This window comes from Budorcas taxicolor, chromosome 13 (assembly GCF_023091745.1).
Source record: "Budorcas taxicolor isolate Tak-1 chromosome 13, Takin1.1, whole genome shotgun sequence".
Classification (NCBI taxonomy): Eukaryota; Metazoa; Chordata; class Mammalia; order Artiodactyla; family Bovidae; genus Budorcas; species Budorcas taxicolor.
Window position 1 is genome coordinate 77,880,902 of NC_068922.1, and position 20,414 is coordinate 77,901,315.

At 52.0% G+C, this 20,414-nt stretch overlaps 1 protein-coding gene across 4 annotated transcripts; it reads right to left on the bottom strand.

Moving 5' to 3' along the window:
* SPATA2 (spermatogenesis associated 2) lies at nt 1-11,082 on the bottom strand. 4 transcript variants are annotated; one of them, XM_052650534.1, is made up of 4 exons: nt 5,429-5,531; nt 4,799-4,840; nt 4,244-4,676; nt 1-3,390 (listed from the first exon to the last, which is right to left on the bottom strand). In XM_052650534.1, exons 3-4 carry the CDS (start codon nt 4,562-4,564, stop codon nt 2,161-2,163), a joined length of 1,551 nt encoding a protein of 516 aa, XP_052506494.1. In that variant the 5' UTR covers nt 4,565-4,676; nt 4,799-4,840; nt 5,429-5,531; the 3' UTR covers nt 1-2,160. The 4 variants fall into 4 exon arrangements, with proteins under 4 accessions (XP_052506494.1, XP_052506492.1, XP_052506493.1 ...); XM_052650532.1 differs by lacking the exons at nt 4,799-4,840; nt 5,429-5,531 and adding an exon at nt 10,986-11,082; XM_052650533.1 differs by lacking the exon at nt 5,429-5,531 and having other exon boundaries at nt 4,799-4,936.
* Between the last annotated feature and the right edge of the window lie 9,332 nt (nt 11,083-20,414).

Here is a 20,414-nt window from a genome sequence, read left to right on the forward strand (position 1 = left end):
TTAACAATGGAAGACACTTTATTATTATTTTTTAAAGCATCTCTCAACATTTCAACTCTTGGTAGAAATCAAATGCAAACATCTGCATTTTTAAATTAGCATCTATTTATCTCAATCACAGCAACCTCATACAATTAAAGATACACACCGAGGAGCATGGTCACAGCATTTCCTATTCCAACCCACAAACACAGTGTTTCCGTGATGATAACCCACGCTGGACTTTCTCTTCCAGAACAAGTGGGTTATTCCTGCTTCTGTCTGCTGTGTGAGTTACGTGGCATCACGGTTGGTTAAGAGTTAGTGTAGTGCTAGAGCAGTCTGAAAATGGAAAACTGGAAAAGTCAGGACTGGGACAGGCATTGACACCTCTGAGATGTGAAAAGGAAGGAGGACATCGAAGATGGGTGCCCCCAGTGGGAGGGCCTTAGTAATCAAGTTGGTTGAAACTCAGCTTTATATACACATGGAATATCTACAAGTGATCTACTAGAGATATATATATATAAAAAAGCCATAGAAGATTTTGAAAACCTTAAAATCTCTCAACTGAGTTGGAAGAACATCAGCAAATTCACAGTGGCCTCAGGATTCAGCCAGATGGAAATGTGCTCAGGAGCTGAATACCTCCTCCCATCACAAAACCCACTGCAGGTCAATCCCCGTAACATTCTGTACATCACCAACACTTATGGCTAAAATATATTATTAGTTCACACGGAAGCAGTTTTATTTTCAGAATCTTGCCCCGCTCCTCCTCTGTAACCCAAAAGGATAATCCGGGGTCAGTTAATTCACATAAGGAGTTTAAGGGGCCTTCGGGTTTGGAAGCGCTGAGGCTCGGCTAAGAATCTCAGGAGGCACCCGTCTGCTGGGCGCATGCCGACTCCTGCCCACCTCTAGTGCAAAAAGGTCATGTAGGTTACAGAGGAGTCCTGGAAACAGGTGAAGAGGAGAGGACTGAGGTGGAGGGGTGGTGGGGATCCAAACCCTCTTCCTTCTGAACTGAGACTCGAGGAGACTGCAGCGCAAGGCCCACACTCAGCAAGCGGCGAAGACCAGGCTGGAGGTCCGCAGGGTGAGGTTCCCGACTCGTCACTGGGTGGTCACAGTCTGCAGGCGCAGAGACCTCTCAGCCCGGACGAGCCCCCCGAGGTGCGCACTGGAGGTAGGTGTTGAGATTGGTTGCAGGGAAGACAGCGGCTCTCCACGAGCCCAGGGGACATCATCTCTGTTCCTTCTCCAAGCCTGCACGCTCCACTTGAACTTTGGGCGGTGGCGAGCAGAGGCAACAAGGTGGAAGGGCATGAGCCCCTCCCCTGGAAGACTAAAGAACCTGGGGCATCTTTATAAATAGCTACATCGGTAATGTTTTCACCACTTTGAAACACACGGCAAGTTGAATATTTATTTAAAAATAAATCTCAAAAATATCTATGTACAATACAGGAAGAGAAGGATGTGCAAACAACAGAAGGAGGGGGGAGGTCAGTGCCGCGGTGGAAGGTCCACACTGCAGAGCGTGAGGGCGAAGTTCACAGACCCCACGGCTGCGCTGAGCTGTGGAGGCAACAGCATGACATTCAGTGAATCCTGGGCTCGGGTCACCGTTGACGCATAGAGGCAGGGAAGGCAGGCGGGGGGGTGCCGGCGGGGGTCCCGGTGTTTGGGGACAGCGGCGGAGGGATGAGCCAGTGGAGGAGGCCCGGTGTGGCAGGAGGGCTCATTTCACAAGCCAACAGGCCTCTAGCTCACCGCTCCAGGTGTGCATCTGGAAGCGACCCGGGGGGGCCCTTCCCAATCCAAGTTGGCTTCGCCATGGGAGTGAGGGGTCGGCAAGAGTCCCAGAGATAGAAACCATCTTGAAGAAACAAGCCCCCCCCCCAAAAAAAAGAACAAGGAGTGGAGAGATTAGCAAAAAAGGAATCCCAACCGAAGCGCCACCCTCTCTCCTGCCAGACGACAAAGCAGCCATCAGTTGAAATAATCTGAGTCGGTAAGGGAACTCCCACGTGGGGTGGCCGGTCCCAGGATCTCCCAACACCCGCGTGGTCAAGGGCAGGGCTCTGCTTCTGAGATCTATGGCCTTAACACTGCTTCCCCGTGACACCAGAAAGGTCGGAGGTGTAGCCCTTGGAGCAGGGAGGCGCGGGGTGGCATCTATCTGTACACGAGATGGGAGAACTGGGTGGACTTGTAGTTCAGCTGGTTGTTGGGCATGAACTTGTGCAGCTCGCTCTTTTTGCAGCAGGGGTCGTAATGGTAGGCGCTGAGGCAGGCGTCGCAGGAGACTTTGGAACACTGGGTGCAGGTGTTGGCGGCCCCCGGGCGGTTGCAGAAGCCACAGCGGGAGGTGGCGGCGGCGGCGGGTAGCTTGGACTTGGAGTGGAGGTGCGGCGGCCGCTCGAGGCCCTGAGTCTGGCCCGCGTACTTCTCCCGCTGGGCGGCCCCGTGGGCCAGGCTGTCGTGGCCGGAGGCTTTGCCGGGGAAGGCGCTGGGCTTGGCGGCCGGGGAGCAGGCCAGCTGGCTGTCGCAGCGCAGGCAGAGGGCGGCGCTGCAGGCCAGGCCGCAGTTCTGGCACTTGGAGAGGGCGGACTCTTTGGCGGGGGGCGAGCGCTTGTGGTAGCCGGGGTGGGCGTCGTTTCTCAGCAGCCAGACGTCGGGCCGCAGGGCGTCCTGCCTCCGGTAGGCAGCCCGGGGCTCCGCGTCCGTGTACAGATCCACGTCGTCCGGGCCAGGCAGGTAGGGGCCGCGGAGCAGGCCGAGCCCGTTGCTGGGAGCGGGGGCCGGCAGGTCGTCGGCGCCGCCGTGCGGGGAGCCGGCCACCGTCAGGAGCGAGGGCGTCGGGCGGACGATCTCGTCCTTGAACTCGTCCCCGGGCTCGGCGGCCGCCGGCTCCTTCCGGAGGCTCAGCGAGGTCTTCAGGGGAGGCTTCCGGCTCTCCCAGTAGCTGTCGTAGGTGTCCACCGACCGCGAGGGCTTGGTCACGCGGGGCTTGTAGTAGTCTTTGGCCGCCCGCTCACTGGCCGACTTCTGCAGCACCACGCGCGCCATCGAGGCCGACAGCGGCTCGCGGGCCTCGGCACGCCGCCGCAGGGCCTCTGCGCACCCCCGCGCGTCCTCCGCGCTGCCCCGGCGCTCGCTCACCACGTCCAGCTCCGTGTAGCCCTTGTCCTTGACCTGCGAGTGGATCTCCAACATCTGCTCGCACTCCACCTTGGCCAGAAAAAGTTCGAAGGAGACCATCTTCACTTGCAGCGTCTCGACCAGCTCTTTGAGCCTGTAGGCGGTCCCCAGCTCGGGCACGTAGCCCATGTAGCTCAGGATGGCTCGGATGTCCTCCTCCAGTAACGTCGACTTGACGTAGTACACGAAGGGGCCGGTGTAGGTCTAGGGGAAGGGAGGGCAGAGGAGCAGAGGTGGGTTCTTCTCTCCCAGACACACCGCGGAGACTGTACCCGGGCAGGGCGCACCCAGTCTGCACACGGGCACGTGGGGAGCGGGGGTCGGGGCAGCAAGTGGAGGCTACTGCTCCCCAACAACTCAGCGCAGGGGTCTGAGGGAAATGACCCTGGGGGGGGGACGGGCAGGGAGCAAAGCCACTGGCCTTCCACATGGGCTGCAGGGGCCCTGCTCCTTAGGGAGGTGCAGGGCAAACACTGATGGAGAAAGGGAATTGGGTCAGAGGCAGAAACACCCAGGAGCAATGCGAGTACCCTTTCTGGTATTTCGGTGAGACTCAGCCTGACCGGGGGGAAACTCTCCTGAGCCACCACCGCCTTTGGAATGATTCAGAACTCTCCGTCTCCAGTTCCTCCTCCCCCCTCATCCCTGTCTCCCTCTTGGGGCAGCCTCCTCAAGGCCTCCACGCTGTCTACCTCCCATACAACCACCAGGAGTCGTCTTCTCCAGTGGAAACCGGATCCCGGCCCTGCCCGCTTCCCAGCCCCCTTAGAATAAATTCCAGCCCCTACTCTGGGCTCCAAGGCCCTGTGTAACTGGTTGCTGCCCCACTTTCCAACCTCACAGTTTCAGAGGTGAGCTGCCAGGGGCGAGCAACCAGCGAAGGAGGCACTATGCAGGGAGGCCAGGTGGGCAATTCTGGTCCTCATCTCAGAGGCAGCCGGGAAGCCAGGAAGGCCCAAGCAGAGGAAAGAGATAACACCGTCACAAACCCTCTTCCCGATGGACAGCAAGGCGCAAGAGGGGAGAGCAGCATGCGGGGCCCATCCCCAGGCCTTACCTTGATGCTTCTGAACTCCTTCTTCCAGGGGCAGAGGAAGAGGTTGATGCCCACCGTCTCAAGCACACTAAAGGCGCAGCGCAGGGCCCGCAGGCTGGAGGAGCGGAGCGAGCGCAGGGAGCTCTCCACCACCTCATAGAACTGGATCAGCCGGAATCGATGAAAGGGGTCCACCTTGTGCAGGCTGAGGAGGGTGGAGGCTGCCGCCCGCAGGGACTCATCACTGCTGGGGGTGGCGTCCCCTTGGGCCTCGTGGAACTGCACATACTTCCGGAACAAGTCATCCTTGTATTTTGCATCCATTGAACTGGGCTTCCCCATCCAATCCAATCCAGGAACAGGGGCTACCTTATCTCCTCCATGGCTTCTGGCTTAGAGGCAGGGACATTGCCAGAAGCGTCAACATGCTGCCTGCCTGGACCCGCAGAATGCTCTGGAAGGGAAGACCGAGAAGCACGTCATTCCTCGAAATGGTCCACGTCCCATCTGGTGGCTGCCGAGGCCAAACCAGAAGCAGAGCCGGCCTGAGCTACACCAGGGCTTCAACACACTTACCGGACAGGAGTGGAAACAGGACGGGCAAGGTCCTTGATGCTGCTGGAAAGTAGGATTAGGGGCATCGAGCCTGGTTTCACAGGGGTGAGGGAGGGTTAAAAAGCCCCTGAGAAAGTGAGGGTTAGACCCAAAGCAGGAGGTGCTGGCAAGGAGGCAGGCCCCAGGCTAACATTATGAGTGCTTGCCACACGCCAGGTGCCCACGCCTCCTAACTCATCCTGTCTTCAACAGCCCTAGGAGGTCAGTGGCATAATTACCCCCATTTCACATATGGGAAAACTGAGACACAGACACACTAAGAAACGCGCCCAAAGTTATAGGACTATCAGGAAGCAGGGCTGAGGTGAGCGCCCAGGCAGGCTGCTACAAAGTCCATGCCTTTCACCGCCACACCCCTTTCCTGAGGCCAGAAAGAAGCTGGCATGTGAACAGCAAGCAGGCTAGTGAGGCTGAAGAAGAGAGAGGAGGAGGGTCACAGGACACAAGGCTGCCCACACTAGCAGGATCCCAGCCCCTGGTCTCAACGAGTCAGACATTTCATTCAAAGAGCCCCGTGAAGCCCCTGAAGGGTTCAAAGCAAGGAGGATAGGAGCATGATCACATCTATGATCATTAAAAAAAAAAGGCTACGTTGGCTGTTGACTCTTGGAGAGTCCCTTGATCTGCCTTTGTTTTTCTGCCGGGGGGGGGGGGCGCGTGGGGCGTGGGGTGGTGGTTTTGGCCATGCCCTGTGGCTTCTGGGATATTCGTTCCCCGACAGGGATTGAACCTGTGCCCCCTAAAGTGGAGGCATAAGTCCTAAGCACTGGACCACGAGGGAATCCCACTCCATCTTTGTTTTTTACGGTTCCCTCTTGTGAGAGGACAGAATCTTCTAGGCTGGATGCACAGGATTCACACACTCTTGCCGTCTTCCTGGCCACCTGTTAGCAGAGTAGGCACAGATCCATCAGTATTCTTGGCGCTACGATGCTGCAGCACATCCGTATCCATCGAGGGATACTGCCAGGGCCAGGGGCGGCAACACGGCCCACAGGGGTCACAGACAGACCTCAAAGCTGGCCTGCCTGGGAGTGAACCCTGGGTCTGCTTCTCCAGGTTATGTGGGCCAAGTACTCAACTCAGTGTTCTCATCTGAAAAAGGGGGTTAATAATTCTTACAGTCCAGAGCTGGCAGAAGGATTCTCTGCAGTCAGTACAGAAAGCTCTTCAGGGACTTCCCCAGTGTCCAGTGGTAAAGAACCTGCCCTCCAATGCCGGGGGTGAAGGTTCCATCCCTGGTCAGGGAACTGCAACCCCAGACGCCTCGGGGTAACTAGGGCAGCCTGTGCACCACCACAAAGAGCCCGCACACTGCAACGAAGCCCCAGTACAGCCAAGGGAAGGAAAGGAAAAGAACGCTCTCCAGAATGCCAGCTCAGAGTAGGCCCACGAGGCACACCAGCAGACGTTCCCAGTGTTGGAAGGTGCAACACCTACCAAGCGTTCCCAGAGGTGAGATCAGAGTGAGGCAAACATCTCCCACTGGGGTGGGCATGTGCTTTCACACTCGCCTGTCCTGCCCTTCCTGCCCACAAGCTCCATGGGTGCAGAGATGGTGACCAAGTGACTGAGGAAAGGTCACAGTGCCAGGGCAGGGCACACACTTCATAAAAACCTGCCACTGTCTTGGGGGGGGGGGGGTTCCTGTTGGCTGTGGGAGATGTTGGGGGGGGGGGGGCGGTTCCTGTTGGCTGTGGGAGATGGTGAGGGACCAAAACAAGCTACGGTGGGATGGGATGGACCTGCACAGTCCTCCAGCAGCTCTGAGTCCAGCTCAGAAGTCCTAGGTGTCCATCAGCCTGGCGACGATCAGGAAGTCCATAAAATCATGCAGGCGGTAATGGACATTCCTCTGGCTTCTCCAGTTTTGGGGAGACGCCCGGGGGGTAAGACATGCAGGAGAATTAGGGACACAGAGAGGCCACCTTCTCCCACCCACTGCCCTGCCAAGGAAGCCCAAGGCTCAGACCTGAACCGCACACAGGTGAACAGTGCCACTTGGGATCAGATTCTCCCTCCTACCCAAGGGCGCTGTGGCCCTCAGAACAGCCATCCCTGCCCTTTAAGGTCCACCCACACAGGCCCTTCTGCCTGCTCCTCAAACACATCAAGCCCGTTTTGATCGCAGGACCTTTGGACATGTTGTTCTTTCTGCATGTTCTTCCTGTCGCGGGCTCACTCTCATCATTCACGTCTCAACTCAACCATCACTCCTCTGAGGCTCTCCCTGACCACCCCAGCTCAGTAAAGCGCACCTGCCTGGCCTTTGTCATCCCATCATCCTGGGGTAATCACCATCTGAAATCATCAACTTTGGGCATCCCGGGCGGGTCCAGTGGTTAAGATTCCACAGTTCACTGCAGGGGGCATGGGTTCGAACCCTAGTGGGGTAAGTTCTGCATGTTGCTGGCTGTGGCCAAAAAAAAAAAAATACTCTGGGAAATTTTCAACTTTATTCATTTACTATCTTCCTGTCTGTCTCCCCTCAATATCCAGTAAGCAGTCAACCCTGCAAAGGCAAGGACAATATCTGTTTTGTTCACCATGATGCCTAACACAGCACCTGGCACACAGTAGGTATTTGATAAAACAGGCAAAACACATGATGCTAAGCACGTCAGCATTCACCATGCTTGCGTTTCTCGTTTAGCTCTCCTTAGAGTTCTGGAAGGCCAGCAGGAGAGGGAAGAAAGCAAGGCTCCATGACATGATCTGCCACAGGGTTATATAAGCTCAGGGTTAGGAAAAGGCGGACCCCAGCTTCCAAGCCTGGCCTGAGGACTGGAAAGCTGTGTTCCTCCCGCCACCCCATGATTCCTGAGCTCAGTGATATTCAGGCCTCCATGGTGCCAGGCCCCAGGCTGGTGCAGTTGGGAGGACAGGGCGTAGCAGGGGACAGGAGGGCACAGCGGTTGAGAAGACAGAGCTCTGCCCTGAATTCTAGCTGAACAGGCTTACTGCTCAGTATCAAAGTATGTGTGTTCGCTTTAAAAATAAAACTGCATTGCAACCTGAGAGAAGACATCACTGTCCTTGCTAAAAAAAAAAAAAAAACCCATATGCGTTTACCATTTTTTTTTAAATTTATCCAAAAGAGGCTTCCATCCGGCCTCTGGCCCCAGGGACTGTTTTTTAGTACATCTGAGAACAATTTAGACAGAGCGACATCAAGCCTCCAAAACACTGCTATGATTTTTCTCCAAAGAAGTCAGGCTTGAGCCAATAGAGACTGACTTTTTTTTAAAAAACAGAGTCAGCCACCCTCAAGCTCAGCTCAGCGTCTGCTCAGCGCTGTAACCACACCACAGTCCCCACCCTTGTTTGTGGCTGGCAAATAAACAAACAAAAGGACTGCAACAGCCCAGTTTGTATTCAAAGTCCTAAAGTGAAGGGCAGGAAACACATCTAAGGGGAAATTTGAACCAGCCGATACTGGTGAGGAAAAAGGTGAAAGAAAATGCTACAAGATCCTTGAAGAAAGGCGAACAATGATCATGGTCCTACTGTACGCTAGGCCTCGGGCTTTCCACTTTAACTGCATCATCCAGTTTAATCCTCACAGTTCTACGAGGAGAGAGACCGAGGCTCTGCCACTAAACAACCTGCTCAACAGAGCCTGAAAAGGTCAGAGCTGGAATTGGACCCTGGGGTGGCCAGCCCCTGGCTTGGAATCTTCCTCCTTTACTTCATCATCTGTGGGTACCATGAGTGCCATTCACCAAGGGGTTAGCACAGAAGGGCCCTCTGCTAAGTGCCCCGTGAAAATCAACTAAATCCACTCGACAACCCCAAGGTTAAACAAGGAAAAACTGAGGCTCAGAGGGGCCAACTGGAGGAGGGAATGGTAACCCCCTCCAGTATTCCCACGGCCACGGAGAATCCCACGGCCAGAGGAGCCTGGCGGGCCACAGGCCATGGGCTCACAAAGAATCTGACACAACTGAGCGACTCAGCGTGCATGCACAGAGGGGCCAAGTCACTCGCCCTAAGCCATAAGGACAAGGAGGAGGGGCTCAGGGATCTGAACCTGGGTCTGATGCCAAAACCCTGACTCAAGCTCTGAGCTGCACTGCTTTCAGGCACAGCCATCCAGCTGCTGGACAGCTCTTCTCAGAAGGGCTTGACTAAGGCAGACGCCCTATGGCAGGGCCAGCAGAGCTGAGTTCTAAAAATTTCGGTGGCAGCAAGACTCCCATCTTCTCACACGGAGCAGGACTGGAAGAGCACAGATCTCTCTATGACGTAAGCTCGAGGGCTGAGAGGGGAGGCTGACCAGCGCCTGGCCAGTGGTAAAGCAGCTGACATCATCCCTCCTGAATTCATTTTCTGAGAATACAGGCTGCATTGTAGCTGGTCATAGCTGATGTCTCTTCTGAGCACAGAGCCAGCAATTTATTCCTAGCACTCTGCAAGAACAACAAAAAACACGCTCTCTGCAAAAACAGCGTGGTTACAGGATACCAAGACAGCGCAGTGACAGAAGCCGTTAATTTCTCCAAGCAACCCAAGGACTGGAATGCCAAGACATGCCAGGCTGGTGGAAGAGTAATAAAAAAAAAAAAAGCATGGTACCATGAACATCCCTAACAGAATCGGGTGGGTGTCCAGAGCCAAGAGACCTGGTCAGCACCTTCCTGCACCCACAATCTGGGCCCCCCTTTGAAGAGAGATATTGCAATCGGGGGCGGGGGGAGGGGTGGTGGTGGTATTTCAATTATTTTTTAAACATCTCAGAGGAAAGCTGTATCTGTTTAAAACCTCACTGAACGGAACTGAAATGATTCTGGATAGCAAAGGATGAGCTTGGCTTTACCTCAGCTGGCCCATTCAAGCAGAAACATTCCCCAAGCAGCATCTGAAGGCTTCCTCCTCCCTGCACAGGCAGAAGCTATTTTGGGCTCGGAACTGCCCCAGTCCACAGGTTTACAGATCCCTGGTCTAGCTTCAGGCCGCTCAGAGTTCCCTGGGCCTCCAAACAGCAGCAAGGGGAGTGCCCATCAACCCCCTCCACCTCCACACCCCACTCCTTGGCACTCATCCCCAAGCCCCTGAGACACATCCTAAGCAACCTTCCACTGGCAGTGAAAACACCAAAGGGTCCCCACACCCCAACCCAATCCCAGAGAGATTCAGAGAGAGGGCTTCCCGACCTCTGAAAATAGCCTCAGCTGATGCTGAAATTGGGCTTCCCCAGTGGCAACTGCCGCTGGCAGAGGGGTTCTGGAGCAAGCAGGCTCCCCTCCCTGCAGCACACAGAAGCTGGCAACTGCTATTCCCAGTCTGGTAATTCTTACAGCCTCTAAGCGCCACATCAGTTGTGCAAAACACCCTAGTCCCAATCTCGGGCCCTCCCCAGGGACTGTGGCCGAATCGACAGCAGCTATCATTTATTGGCGGGGGTGGGGGTGGGGGGCTTCCCTGGTGGCTCAGATGGTAAAGCATCCACCTGCAACGCAGGAGACCCGGATTCCATCCCTGAGCTGGGAAGATCCACTGGAGGAGGGCATGGCCACCCACTCCAGTATCCTTGCCTGAAGAATCCTATGGACAGAGGAGCCTAGCGGGGCTACAGTCCTGTGGGGTCGCAGAGAGTCGGACACGACTAAGCGACTGAGCACGCACGCATCATTTACTGGAAGGCTGCTGTATGCCAGAGGCTGTGCTTCGTATGCATCTCCCTTCATCCCCACCCCGGCCCCGAGCAGACAGGTTCACTCCCCATTGAACTAACCAGCCAACTGAGACTCAGACGATGGAGTGACTTGTCCAAGGTCACATAATGAGTACAAACCCCGGTCTGCCACCGGAGCCCGGGCTGAGGACCAACTGCGCGGTAACTGCCTGCAGCTGGGATCGGGGTGTTCTGCTGCCGCGGCCGTCGCCGAACAAGGGGTGCTCCTCCTGAGCTGCCCCGAGCCTCCCACCGCCGGTCTCCAGGAGGCTGCAAGGCAGCCCTCGCGGGGAGCCGGGATCCTGAGGAGCAGCCGGGGCCCCGGAGTGCCGGAAAGGCGGGTTCGCTCATCGCCCCCTCACCGGCCGCGAAGGGACCCCGCTCCCGAACCGGCCGAGCCCCGCCGAATCGGGCGCCCCCTCCGCCCAGGGAAGCCCCAGACGCCGTTTCCGCCCGCGGCCGTACCGCCCTTACCCCGGCACCGCCGCCGAGGACGCCCCGGCCGAGGTGAGCAGGAAGCAGCCGCGGCCGCCGCCGGAGCCGGGCCCGGCTGGGCGCTCGGAGCTCCGGCCGGCTGCGGGAGACAGAGACCAGTACCCTGGGGCCGCGGCGACCCGGAAGCACTCAGTCCGGAAGTGACGTCTCGAAGGCGGGCCCAAAGGGAGGCCAGGCCGCGGCTGCGCGCTGGGCCGGGGAGAGGCCGGCACTCGCCGGAGGCGGAGAAGAAGCCGGAGGCAGAAAGGTGAGCGAGAAGCGGCGGCGTCCCGCTTCGGAGCCTAAAGGCCCGCCGCCGCGGGGCTGGGGCTGGGACCCGGAAATAAACGGGCCGGAAGTGACGCAGGCCCTCGGTCCCAGGATGGCGGCTGGCCGAGTTGTCATGGGAACCTGGCTAGAGCCCGGAGGTGGTAACTTGGAGCTGTGTGCTCAGATGGAGAAATTCGCGGCTTCCACTTCCCGGTCTTCCCCGTTATCCATGCGATCTGACCATGAGCTCCCGACCGCGCCAGAGTAGAAGCTGACAGTTGGATCCCTCACCCCCATTATGCAGATGGAAATACCAAGGCTTAAAAAAAAGCAAATGAGATGCCCAGTGTCACGTGAGACTGAATCCAGCCTTGAGGGGACTTGCGGTGTTACAGGCTGTGTCTAAGAGGGGTTCCAGTTTTGCCTTTACCACTTACAAGCAACATAACCTTGGAATAGTTACTTTTCTGAGCCTCGGCCTTTTCGCCTATAAATGCAATAATAATAATATACTGCCTCCTGGGATTCAAGTGAGTATGGAAGCCACTTACTAAAATTATTAAAGTAGTTACATTCAGTTCAGTTGCTCAGTCGTGTCCCACTCTTTGCGACCCCATGGACTGCAGTACATCAGAGTTCTCTGTCCTTCACTATCTCCTAGAGTTTGCTCAAATTCATGTCCATTGAGTCGGTGATGTCATCTAACCATCTCATCCTCTGTCCTCTCCTTCAATCCTTTCTTCTCCACCTTCAATCTTTCCCAGCATCAGGGTCTTTTCCAGTGAGTCGGTTCTTCGCATCAGGTGGCCAAAGTTTGGAGCTTCAGCTTCAGCATCAGTCCTTCCAGTGAATATTCAGGTCTGATCTCCTTTAGGATGGACTGGTTGGATCTCCTTGCCAGTCCAAGGGACTCTCAAGAGTCTTCTCCAACCCCACAGTAGTTGCATTAGTGTAATAATCTCTAAATACACTGTTTTAAAAATCTGGTTAAGCTGGTAATTCCTTGGTGGTCCAGTGTTTAGGTCTCCATGCTTTCACTGCTGAGCGACTGCGTCCAATGCCTGGTAAGGAACTTGAGATCCTGCAAGCTGCATGGCACGGCCAGAAAATAAATGAATAAATAATAAAATATAAAATAAAATCTTGGTAAGTCAAAGGAAATGACTTTCCTCAGCCCTCAACTTCCCTGAATGGAAACCAGTATTGAGGAAGACCAAGCCAAACACTGTCTCCTTGGCTTGTCACTTCACCAGACACCTGCAGTGTAGACTACACTGGCATCAATTCTGGTGGCTTGTCACACTTCACTTCATGGATTTGTCTTCCACCCATCATGCTGATGGTTTTCCCAGAGGTGGCTAGTGGTAAAGAACCCACCAACCAGTGCAGTGAGACTTAGGAGACTCGGATTTGATCCCTGTGTCAAGAAGATCCCTTGGAAGAGGAAATGGCATCCACTCAGTATTCTTGCAGAGAAGGCAATGGCACCTCACTCCAGTACTCTTGTCTGGAAAATCCCATGGACGGAGGAGCCTGGTAGGCTGCAGTCCATGGGGTCGCTAAGAGTCGGACACAACTGAGCGACTTCATTTTCACTTTTCACTTTCATGCACTGGAGAAGGAAATGGCAACCCACTCCAGTGTTCTTGCCTGGAGAATCCCAGGGACGGGGGAGCCTGCCGTCTATGGGGTCGCACGGAGTCGGACACGACTGAAGCGACTGAGCAGCAGCAGCAGCAGTCTTCTTGCCTGGAGAATGCCATGGACGCAGGGGCCTGGTGGGCTACAACCCATAGAGTTGCAAGGAGTCAGACAACTGAAGCTACTTAGCACACACACACACACCATGTTAACTGTGAACTTTGCTTTTGTGGTTCATCACTCGCTGAACCCTTAGTACTTGCAAAGTGTCCAGCACATACGCAAGACTTTGTTGAACACGTTCACCACTGAACCCCTCATTCTCTCTAACTCACCCCAGATATGTATTGGAGACTCAGGGCCCACAACATGCCGAGTTCTCTTTCTCCAGCATGGTCTTGGCTCTCTGTACCTACCATACTCTTCTACCACTTTGGCCTCTGTGCCTGTATATGCTGTTCACAGGGTATGAATGCTCTTCCTTTCCTCCCTTCCTTGTTTTCTTGACTTCCAGCCCCAACTGAGTCGTCATATCCTTTCTGAAGCTTTCTCTGCTTTCTTCAGGCGAAGACCCACCTTCCCCTTGTTTTCCCACCCCACAAGAACATCTTTCATAATTTAAAAAGTTAAAAAAATTTTTTTTGACCTTGACACGCTCCACGTGGGAATCTTAGTTCCCCAACCAGGGATAGAACCCTTGCCCTCTACACTGGAAGTGTAGAGTCGTAGCCACTGGATTACCAGAGAAGTCCCCGGTGTTTCATAATACCTGTGTTTCCCATGAGCGCTGCACATGTCTGATCAGGAGCTGTCCAACAGGTGTTGTGTGAGTGCAGGATTCCCCCTCTAGGCCTTGGCGTCCCCAGCGAAAGTCAGTGGGTGTTGTCTCAGGAGTTGGTGACCTGGTGCCTGGAGGGCATTTGGAGAACCAAGAACCTGCTATTCAGAGTAGCAGTCACTGTATTTATCTGCTGCTGTCTGCACATCGCGTTAGATCGCTGTGCACCTCTGCTGTCACCAGCTCATGCCTAAGCTCCTGTCTTAGTCACTCCTGAGGTGATGGTGTTCATAGGAAGCCCAGCTGAGAAAAACGGCCCCACCCAAACTCCGCCTTTGCAACAACTCAGAACTGTACTTTGGAAACCATTACAAGAGTGCATGAGGCTGTTAATAAGTCCCTTCCAGCTCTGTGGTTTTGTGACAGCCAAAAAGAAAACAAAAGCTTCAAGAAGGCTTTAGTGGGAGGAAACCCTGGTCACTGATTCTCGGTGACATTTTGTATCAGAAAAATACCAAAATCTCCGAAGGGAGACATATTTCTCATCTTGAAAGCAGGGCTGGAGGCCTGAGATTTCTCTGCTTGGTGACGTGTAATCGCAGGGGCATCCTTTGCAGATTTTATTACATAATGGGTAGCGGATTATGTAACAGTCATGTGACAGTGATCAGGCACCTCTGCTTTCTAAAAGCCAGCAACAGGAGCCATCTACCTACTTCTTTCTATTTTTTAGCGTATTTTTTTAAATCACAAAAGTGCTGTATGAATTCTAATGACATAGGCATGTGTAGAACAAAAAATGAAAAAGAAAAGCAAGCCTGTGACCCACCACTTTGATTTCCTGGAATCTACCAGAGAAAAAGCAGAAGTGCACAAAATGACCTGTTGCATTATTGTTTGTAACACAAAAACAAAACCCAGAAACTTTCTAAGTGCCCATCATTGGGGAATGGTGTAGCCACACTAATGACTACTATCTATCACTTTAAAAGGGTGATGTAACCCTACATAACTCTGCAAGATGTATTTTGGAAGGAAAAAAGAGAGCAATACCCTGAAGTGGAAGACACAACATCAACCAACACTATATATTTTCTAAGGGTGTGTATGTATGAAGCCAACTGGGGACAATAATGCAAATAGAGATCATGTTTTTCAAATCAGTCTACAAATACAAATTATATGATTTTATGAATATCTTTCTCCCGTAGAAGTCAGTTAACTCTCTGAGGACAAAACTACTATGTCTGTTTTGCTTACAATTTTGTTACTACTCCATGCCATGCTACACTACGCTGTACCCATCAGAGAGTTCAACAGCAACTGTTTTTAACTGAAATTTTCATTGAATGCCTACAATGTGCCAGGACTGATGTTAGATTTAAGGACATAGACCCAAGAAAGACAGATACAGTGCTTGCCCTCAAAGAGTGTACCGTCTCCTTACCAGAAAGAGAAGATTAATAAGTTAGGAGTAAAGAAAGAAAGATAATGAAGTCCCTCAGTCGTGTCCGACTCTTTGCGACCCCATGGACTGTAGCCTAGCATGCTCCTCTGTCCATGGGATCTTCCAGTCAAGAGCACTGGAGTGGCATTTCTGAACTGAAAACCAGTGATTCAGGAGAGAAGGTGATGAATGTTGTGAGAAGGACAAAGAGCTTAGAGAATGGAGAAGTGATGTCAGAGATGGCACACTGGGGACAGCCCCAAGGAGGAGGTGGCATGGGCTTTGGACATGTAAGGGTATCCAGCTTTCCTTCCAGCTGGAGGGAAGAAAGCAGTTAAAAGTGAAGACTGCTGAAATTCCACTGCCTACAAGTATATACAGTGGGTGTAACTAGCTACTAGAGTACTATTGTCTCATACTACATAGTGCCAGAAATTAGAAGAACTGTCATACAACCTAGTATCTGGCCCGCAGTAGGCATGCAATAAATACTTCACTGAGAAAACAAATGTTGTTGAACCCCTACCATCTGCCAGCTGATTATCGCCAGTTTCCCAGCTTATCGTGATCAGGCATTCAGGTTTCTGAGGAGAAGCTAGAGGTCCAGCTTTCTAAGTGAAATTTCTCAATTATAAACACCATATGTAAACATACTTTCTAGGGACTTCCCTGGCGGGCCAGTGGTTAAGAACAGAATCTGCCTGCCAATGCGGGGAACACGGGTCCGATCCCTGGTATGGGAGGATTCCACATGGCACGGGGCATCTGAGCCCATTCGCCACAACTACTGAAGCCTGCATGCCCTAGGGCCTGTGCTCCACAACAAGAGAAACCGCAGCAAGCAGAAGCTTGTGGATCACCATTAGAGAGTAGCCCCCACTTAAAAAAATATATATATATATATGTGTATATATATTATATATATATATATACTTCCTAGTTCTGCCAACAAAGGGAGCCTATGAGAAATGACACCACTGTAAAAAAAAAAAAAAGGAATTCCCTGGAGTTTGAGTGGTTAGGACTCTGCTTCCACTGCAGGAACACAGGTTTGATCCCTGGTCAGGGAACTAAGATCCCGCATGCCACGTGATGCAGCCAAAAAGAAATCAACAACAACAATAAAGTGGAAACAACCCAAGTGAAAGTGTTTAGTCGATAAATGTGTCTGACTCTTTGCAACCCCGTGGACTGTAGCCTGCCAGGCTCCTCTGTCGACGAAATTCTCCAGGCAAGAATACTGGAGTGGGTAGCCATGTCCTCCAGATATTCCCGACCCAGGGATCGAACCCGGTTTCCCACATTGCAGTCTGAGCCACCAGGGAGGCCCCAAGTGTCTATCAACTTATGAGTGGATATACAAAACAAAACGGTATTTCCACACAATGGGATATTATTCAGCCATTAAAAAGGAATGAAGTTCTGATGAATACTACACCATGAATTAACCTTGAAAACACTGTGCTAAGTGAAAGAAGCAAGTCACAGAAGGACAAACATTGTTTGATTCCACTTACCAGAAATGCCTATTACAGGCAAATTCAAAGAGACAGAAAGTAGAATAGACATTCCCAGGGGCAACCATAATATCTACTTTTCAGTTATAGTCATTATCAGATCTTGCTGGGTTAATGTTGTTTGTACTTCATTACATGGCTTGATATAATACAAATTGCAAAATGCTGTGCAAAAGTGGTGAGCTGGTGGAGTGACTGATGAACAATATTCTGGAAGCAGCCTTTTTATGCGGTCATCCTCCTGTGTCTTTCCTTTTTATAGCTGAATCATTCACTGCCCAAATTCCGCCACCTCTCAGGATACCTGACACACAGAAGTTATTGGTTAAATAGACATTTACATGCCAGTGTCACTCATGTTAAAAGTCCTTGCAATCCAAGACTGTGTTTTTTTTTTTTCCAGTATTTTTTTCCTTTTTGGTTTTTATTTCCATCCTAAGTTGTTGCTGTTCAGTTGCTCAGTCATGTCTGACTCTCTGCGACCCCATGGACTGCAGTATGTCAGAGTTCCCTGTCCCTCACTGTCTCCTGGAGCTTGCTCAAATGCATGTCCATTGAGTCGGTGGTGCCATCCAACCATCTCATCCTCTGTCATCTCCTGCCTTCAATGTTTCCCAGCATCAGGGTCTTTTTCAGTGGGTCAGTTCTTCGCATCAGATGGCCAAAGTATTGGAGCTTCAGCTTCAGCATCAGTCCTTCCACTGAATATTCAGGGTCGATTTCCTTTAGGATTGACTGGTTTGGTCTCCTTGCTGTCCAAGGGACTCTCAAGAGTCTTCTCCAGCACTACAGTTCAAAAGCATCAATTCTCTGGTGCTCAGCCTTCTCTATGGTCCAGCTCTCACATCCATACATGACTACTGGAAACACTAAGGTTTTGACTAGACAGACCTTTGTAGCAAAGTGATGTCTCTGCTTTTTAATACTCTGTCTAGGTTTGTCATAGCTTTTCTTCCAAGGAGCAAGCATCTTTAATTTCATGGCTGCGGTCACCATCCACAGTGATTTTGGAGCCTAAGAAAATAAAGTCTGTCACTGTTTCCATTTTTTCCCCCATCTATTTGCCGTGAGTAAGCTATAAGGGATAGGAGTAGTCAACATTTAAGCAACTGGGAAGATTTAAGAACAAGGGAAGCCTTGTTCCACCTAGCTGGGCCAGGTGTGGCGAGCCTGTGAAATACTCGTTTGCCCCCTAGTGGTGCACGTGGGAAGTCCTACAGCTTTCTGTTAGCAATTTGGCAGTCTTGAAGAACTGCTGACATTGAGATGAAATTACCTACCCATAGATTAATAAAGGTAGAAATGCATAATGGTGTAAGTTCTACCTACTTTAGATAAGCATAGTAATAAATACATTTTACACGTGACCTGAGGTTGAGAGATAAGACTCTGAGTTACTTGGTTTGAGGGCTGGGAACCGCCTGGGCTAGACTCTCAGCTGCCTCGGTGGTGAAGGAGCCGCCTGCCAGCAGAGAAGACATGAGACACGGGTTTGGTCTCTGGGCCAGGAAGATCCCCTGGAGTAGGAAAATGACAACCCACTCTAGTACTCATGCCCGGAAAATCCCATGGACAGAGGAGCCTGGTGGACTATGGGGTCCCATGAGTCCATGGGGTCCCAAAGAGTCGGACACAAGTGAGCAACAACAACAGAAACATTGACTGGGGCGGGGTGTGGGGTATAATGTAGGCTGCTGCTGCTGCTAAGTCACTTCAGTCGTGTCCGACTCCGTGCGACCCCATAGACGGCAGCCCACCAGGCTCCCCCGTCCCTGGGATTCTCCAGGCAAGAACACTGGAGTGGGTTGCCATTTCCTTCTCCAATGCATGAAAGTGAAAAGTGAAAGTGAAGTCGCTCAGTCATGTCCAACTCTTAGCGACCCCATGGACTGCAGCCCACCAGGCTCCTCCGTCCATGGGATTTTCCAGACAAGAGTACTGGAGTGGGCTGCCGTTGCCTTCTCCGATAATGTAGGTTAATGGTTCGCAAAGTGCAGCCCCTACCAGCAGCACCCGCACCACCTGGAGAAAATGTTAGAAAGGCAGATCCTTGGGCCACGCTCTAGATTTACTGACCAGCTGAATTCGAAACTCTGGGTGGCTGCCCCCAGCAACTCTTATTTTCAGAATCCCCCCCAGGTGACTGCGATGTACACTAGAGTTTGAGAGCAACTGGCACTCCTTTGTGGTTGTTTTTTACTTTAAAAAAATTTTAGCCCCACCCTGTGGCATATGGGCCTTTAGTTCCCCTTGGTCCCGCCGCATTAGAAGTTTAGCCACTGGATTGCTGGGGAAAATCCTGACTCCTGTGTTCCATCTGTGTTAAAAGGTGATTTAATACCTCTGTGCGTCTATTTGCATGATTGTAAAATGCAAATTGGCTTCCCAGATAGCTCAGTGGTAAAGAATTCCCCTGCTGAGGCAGGAGACACAGGAGACGCTGGTTCTATGCCTGGGTCAGGAAGATTCCCTGAAGGAGGAAATGGCAACCCACTCCAGCGTTCTTGCCTGGGAAATCCCATGCACAGAGGAGCCTGGTGGGCTACAGTCCATGGGGTCTCAGAGTTGGACGAGACTAAGCACACACACAAAATGCAAATAGTAGAAACTGTCATAGCTTGCTGTGAGGATTCATGTACAGTGCTTAGAATAATAAGCGCCCCAAAGCTCACTATTAATATACTATTATTTCAACCCTATCCTCTTCTCTTTCACTGTTGTAGTTCAGTCACTCAGTCGTGTCCAGCTCTCTGCGACCCCATGGACTGCAGACACACCAGGCTTCCCTGTCCTTCACTACCTCCCGGAGCTTGCTCCAATTCATGTCCATTGAGTCGGTGATGCCATCCAACCATCTCATCCTCGGTCACCCCCTTCTCCTGCCTTCAACCTTTCCCAGAATCAGAGGCTTTTCCAATGAGTCAGCTCTTCACATCAGGTGGCCAAAGTATTGGAGCTTCACCTTCAGCATCAGTCCTTCCACTGAATATTCAGGGTTGATTTCCTTTAGGATTGACTGGTTTGATCTCCTTGCTGTCCAAGGGACTCTCAAGAGTCTTCTCCAGCACCACAGTTCAAAAGCATCAGTTCTCTGGTGCTCAGCCTTCTTTATGGTCCAACTCTCACATCCGTACATGACTACTGGAAAAACCATAGCTTTTACTATACAGACCTTTGTCAGCAAAATAATGTCTCTGCTTTTTAATACTCTGTCTAGGTTTGTAATAGCTTTTCTTCCAAGGAGTAAGCATCTTTTAAGTTCATGACTGCAGTCACTGTCCTCAGTGATCTTGGGGCCCAGGAAAATAATGTCTGTCACTGTTTCCATTTTTCCCCTTTTTGCCATGAAGTGATGGGACCAGATGCCATGATCTTCATTTTTTGAATGTGGAGTTTTAAGCCAGCTTTTTCACTCTCCTCTTTCACCTTCATCAGGAGATTCTTTAGTTCCTCTTTGCTTTCTGCCATTAGGGTGGTATCATTTGCACATCTGAGGTTATTGAAATTTCTCCCGGCAATATTGATTCCAGCTTGTGCTTCATCCAGCCCAGCATTTCACATGATGTACTCTGCATATGTTAAATAAGCAGAGTAACACTATACAGCCTTGATGTACTCCTTTCCCCATTTTGAACCAGTCCGTTGTTCGATACCCAGCTCTAATTGTACAGGTTTCTCAAGAGGCAGGTAAGGTATGTATGAATTTATGGAAAGTTCATTTCAAGAGCTCAAACTGGAGGTGCTCAGTGGATCTGAAGCCCGAGTCTGGGACTCCC

Bases quoted from the DNA above. Each gene is read 5' to 3' on its own strand.
- SPATA2 (XM_052650532.1), bottom strand. From the start codon at position 4,564: ATGGGGAAGCCCAGTTCAATGGATGCAAAATACAAGGATGACTTGTTC. The intron at 3,391-4,243 runs GTAAGGCCTGGG...CCCTTCCCCTAG, and splicing joins AGGAGTTCAGAAGCATCAAG to ACCTACACCGGCCCCTTCGT.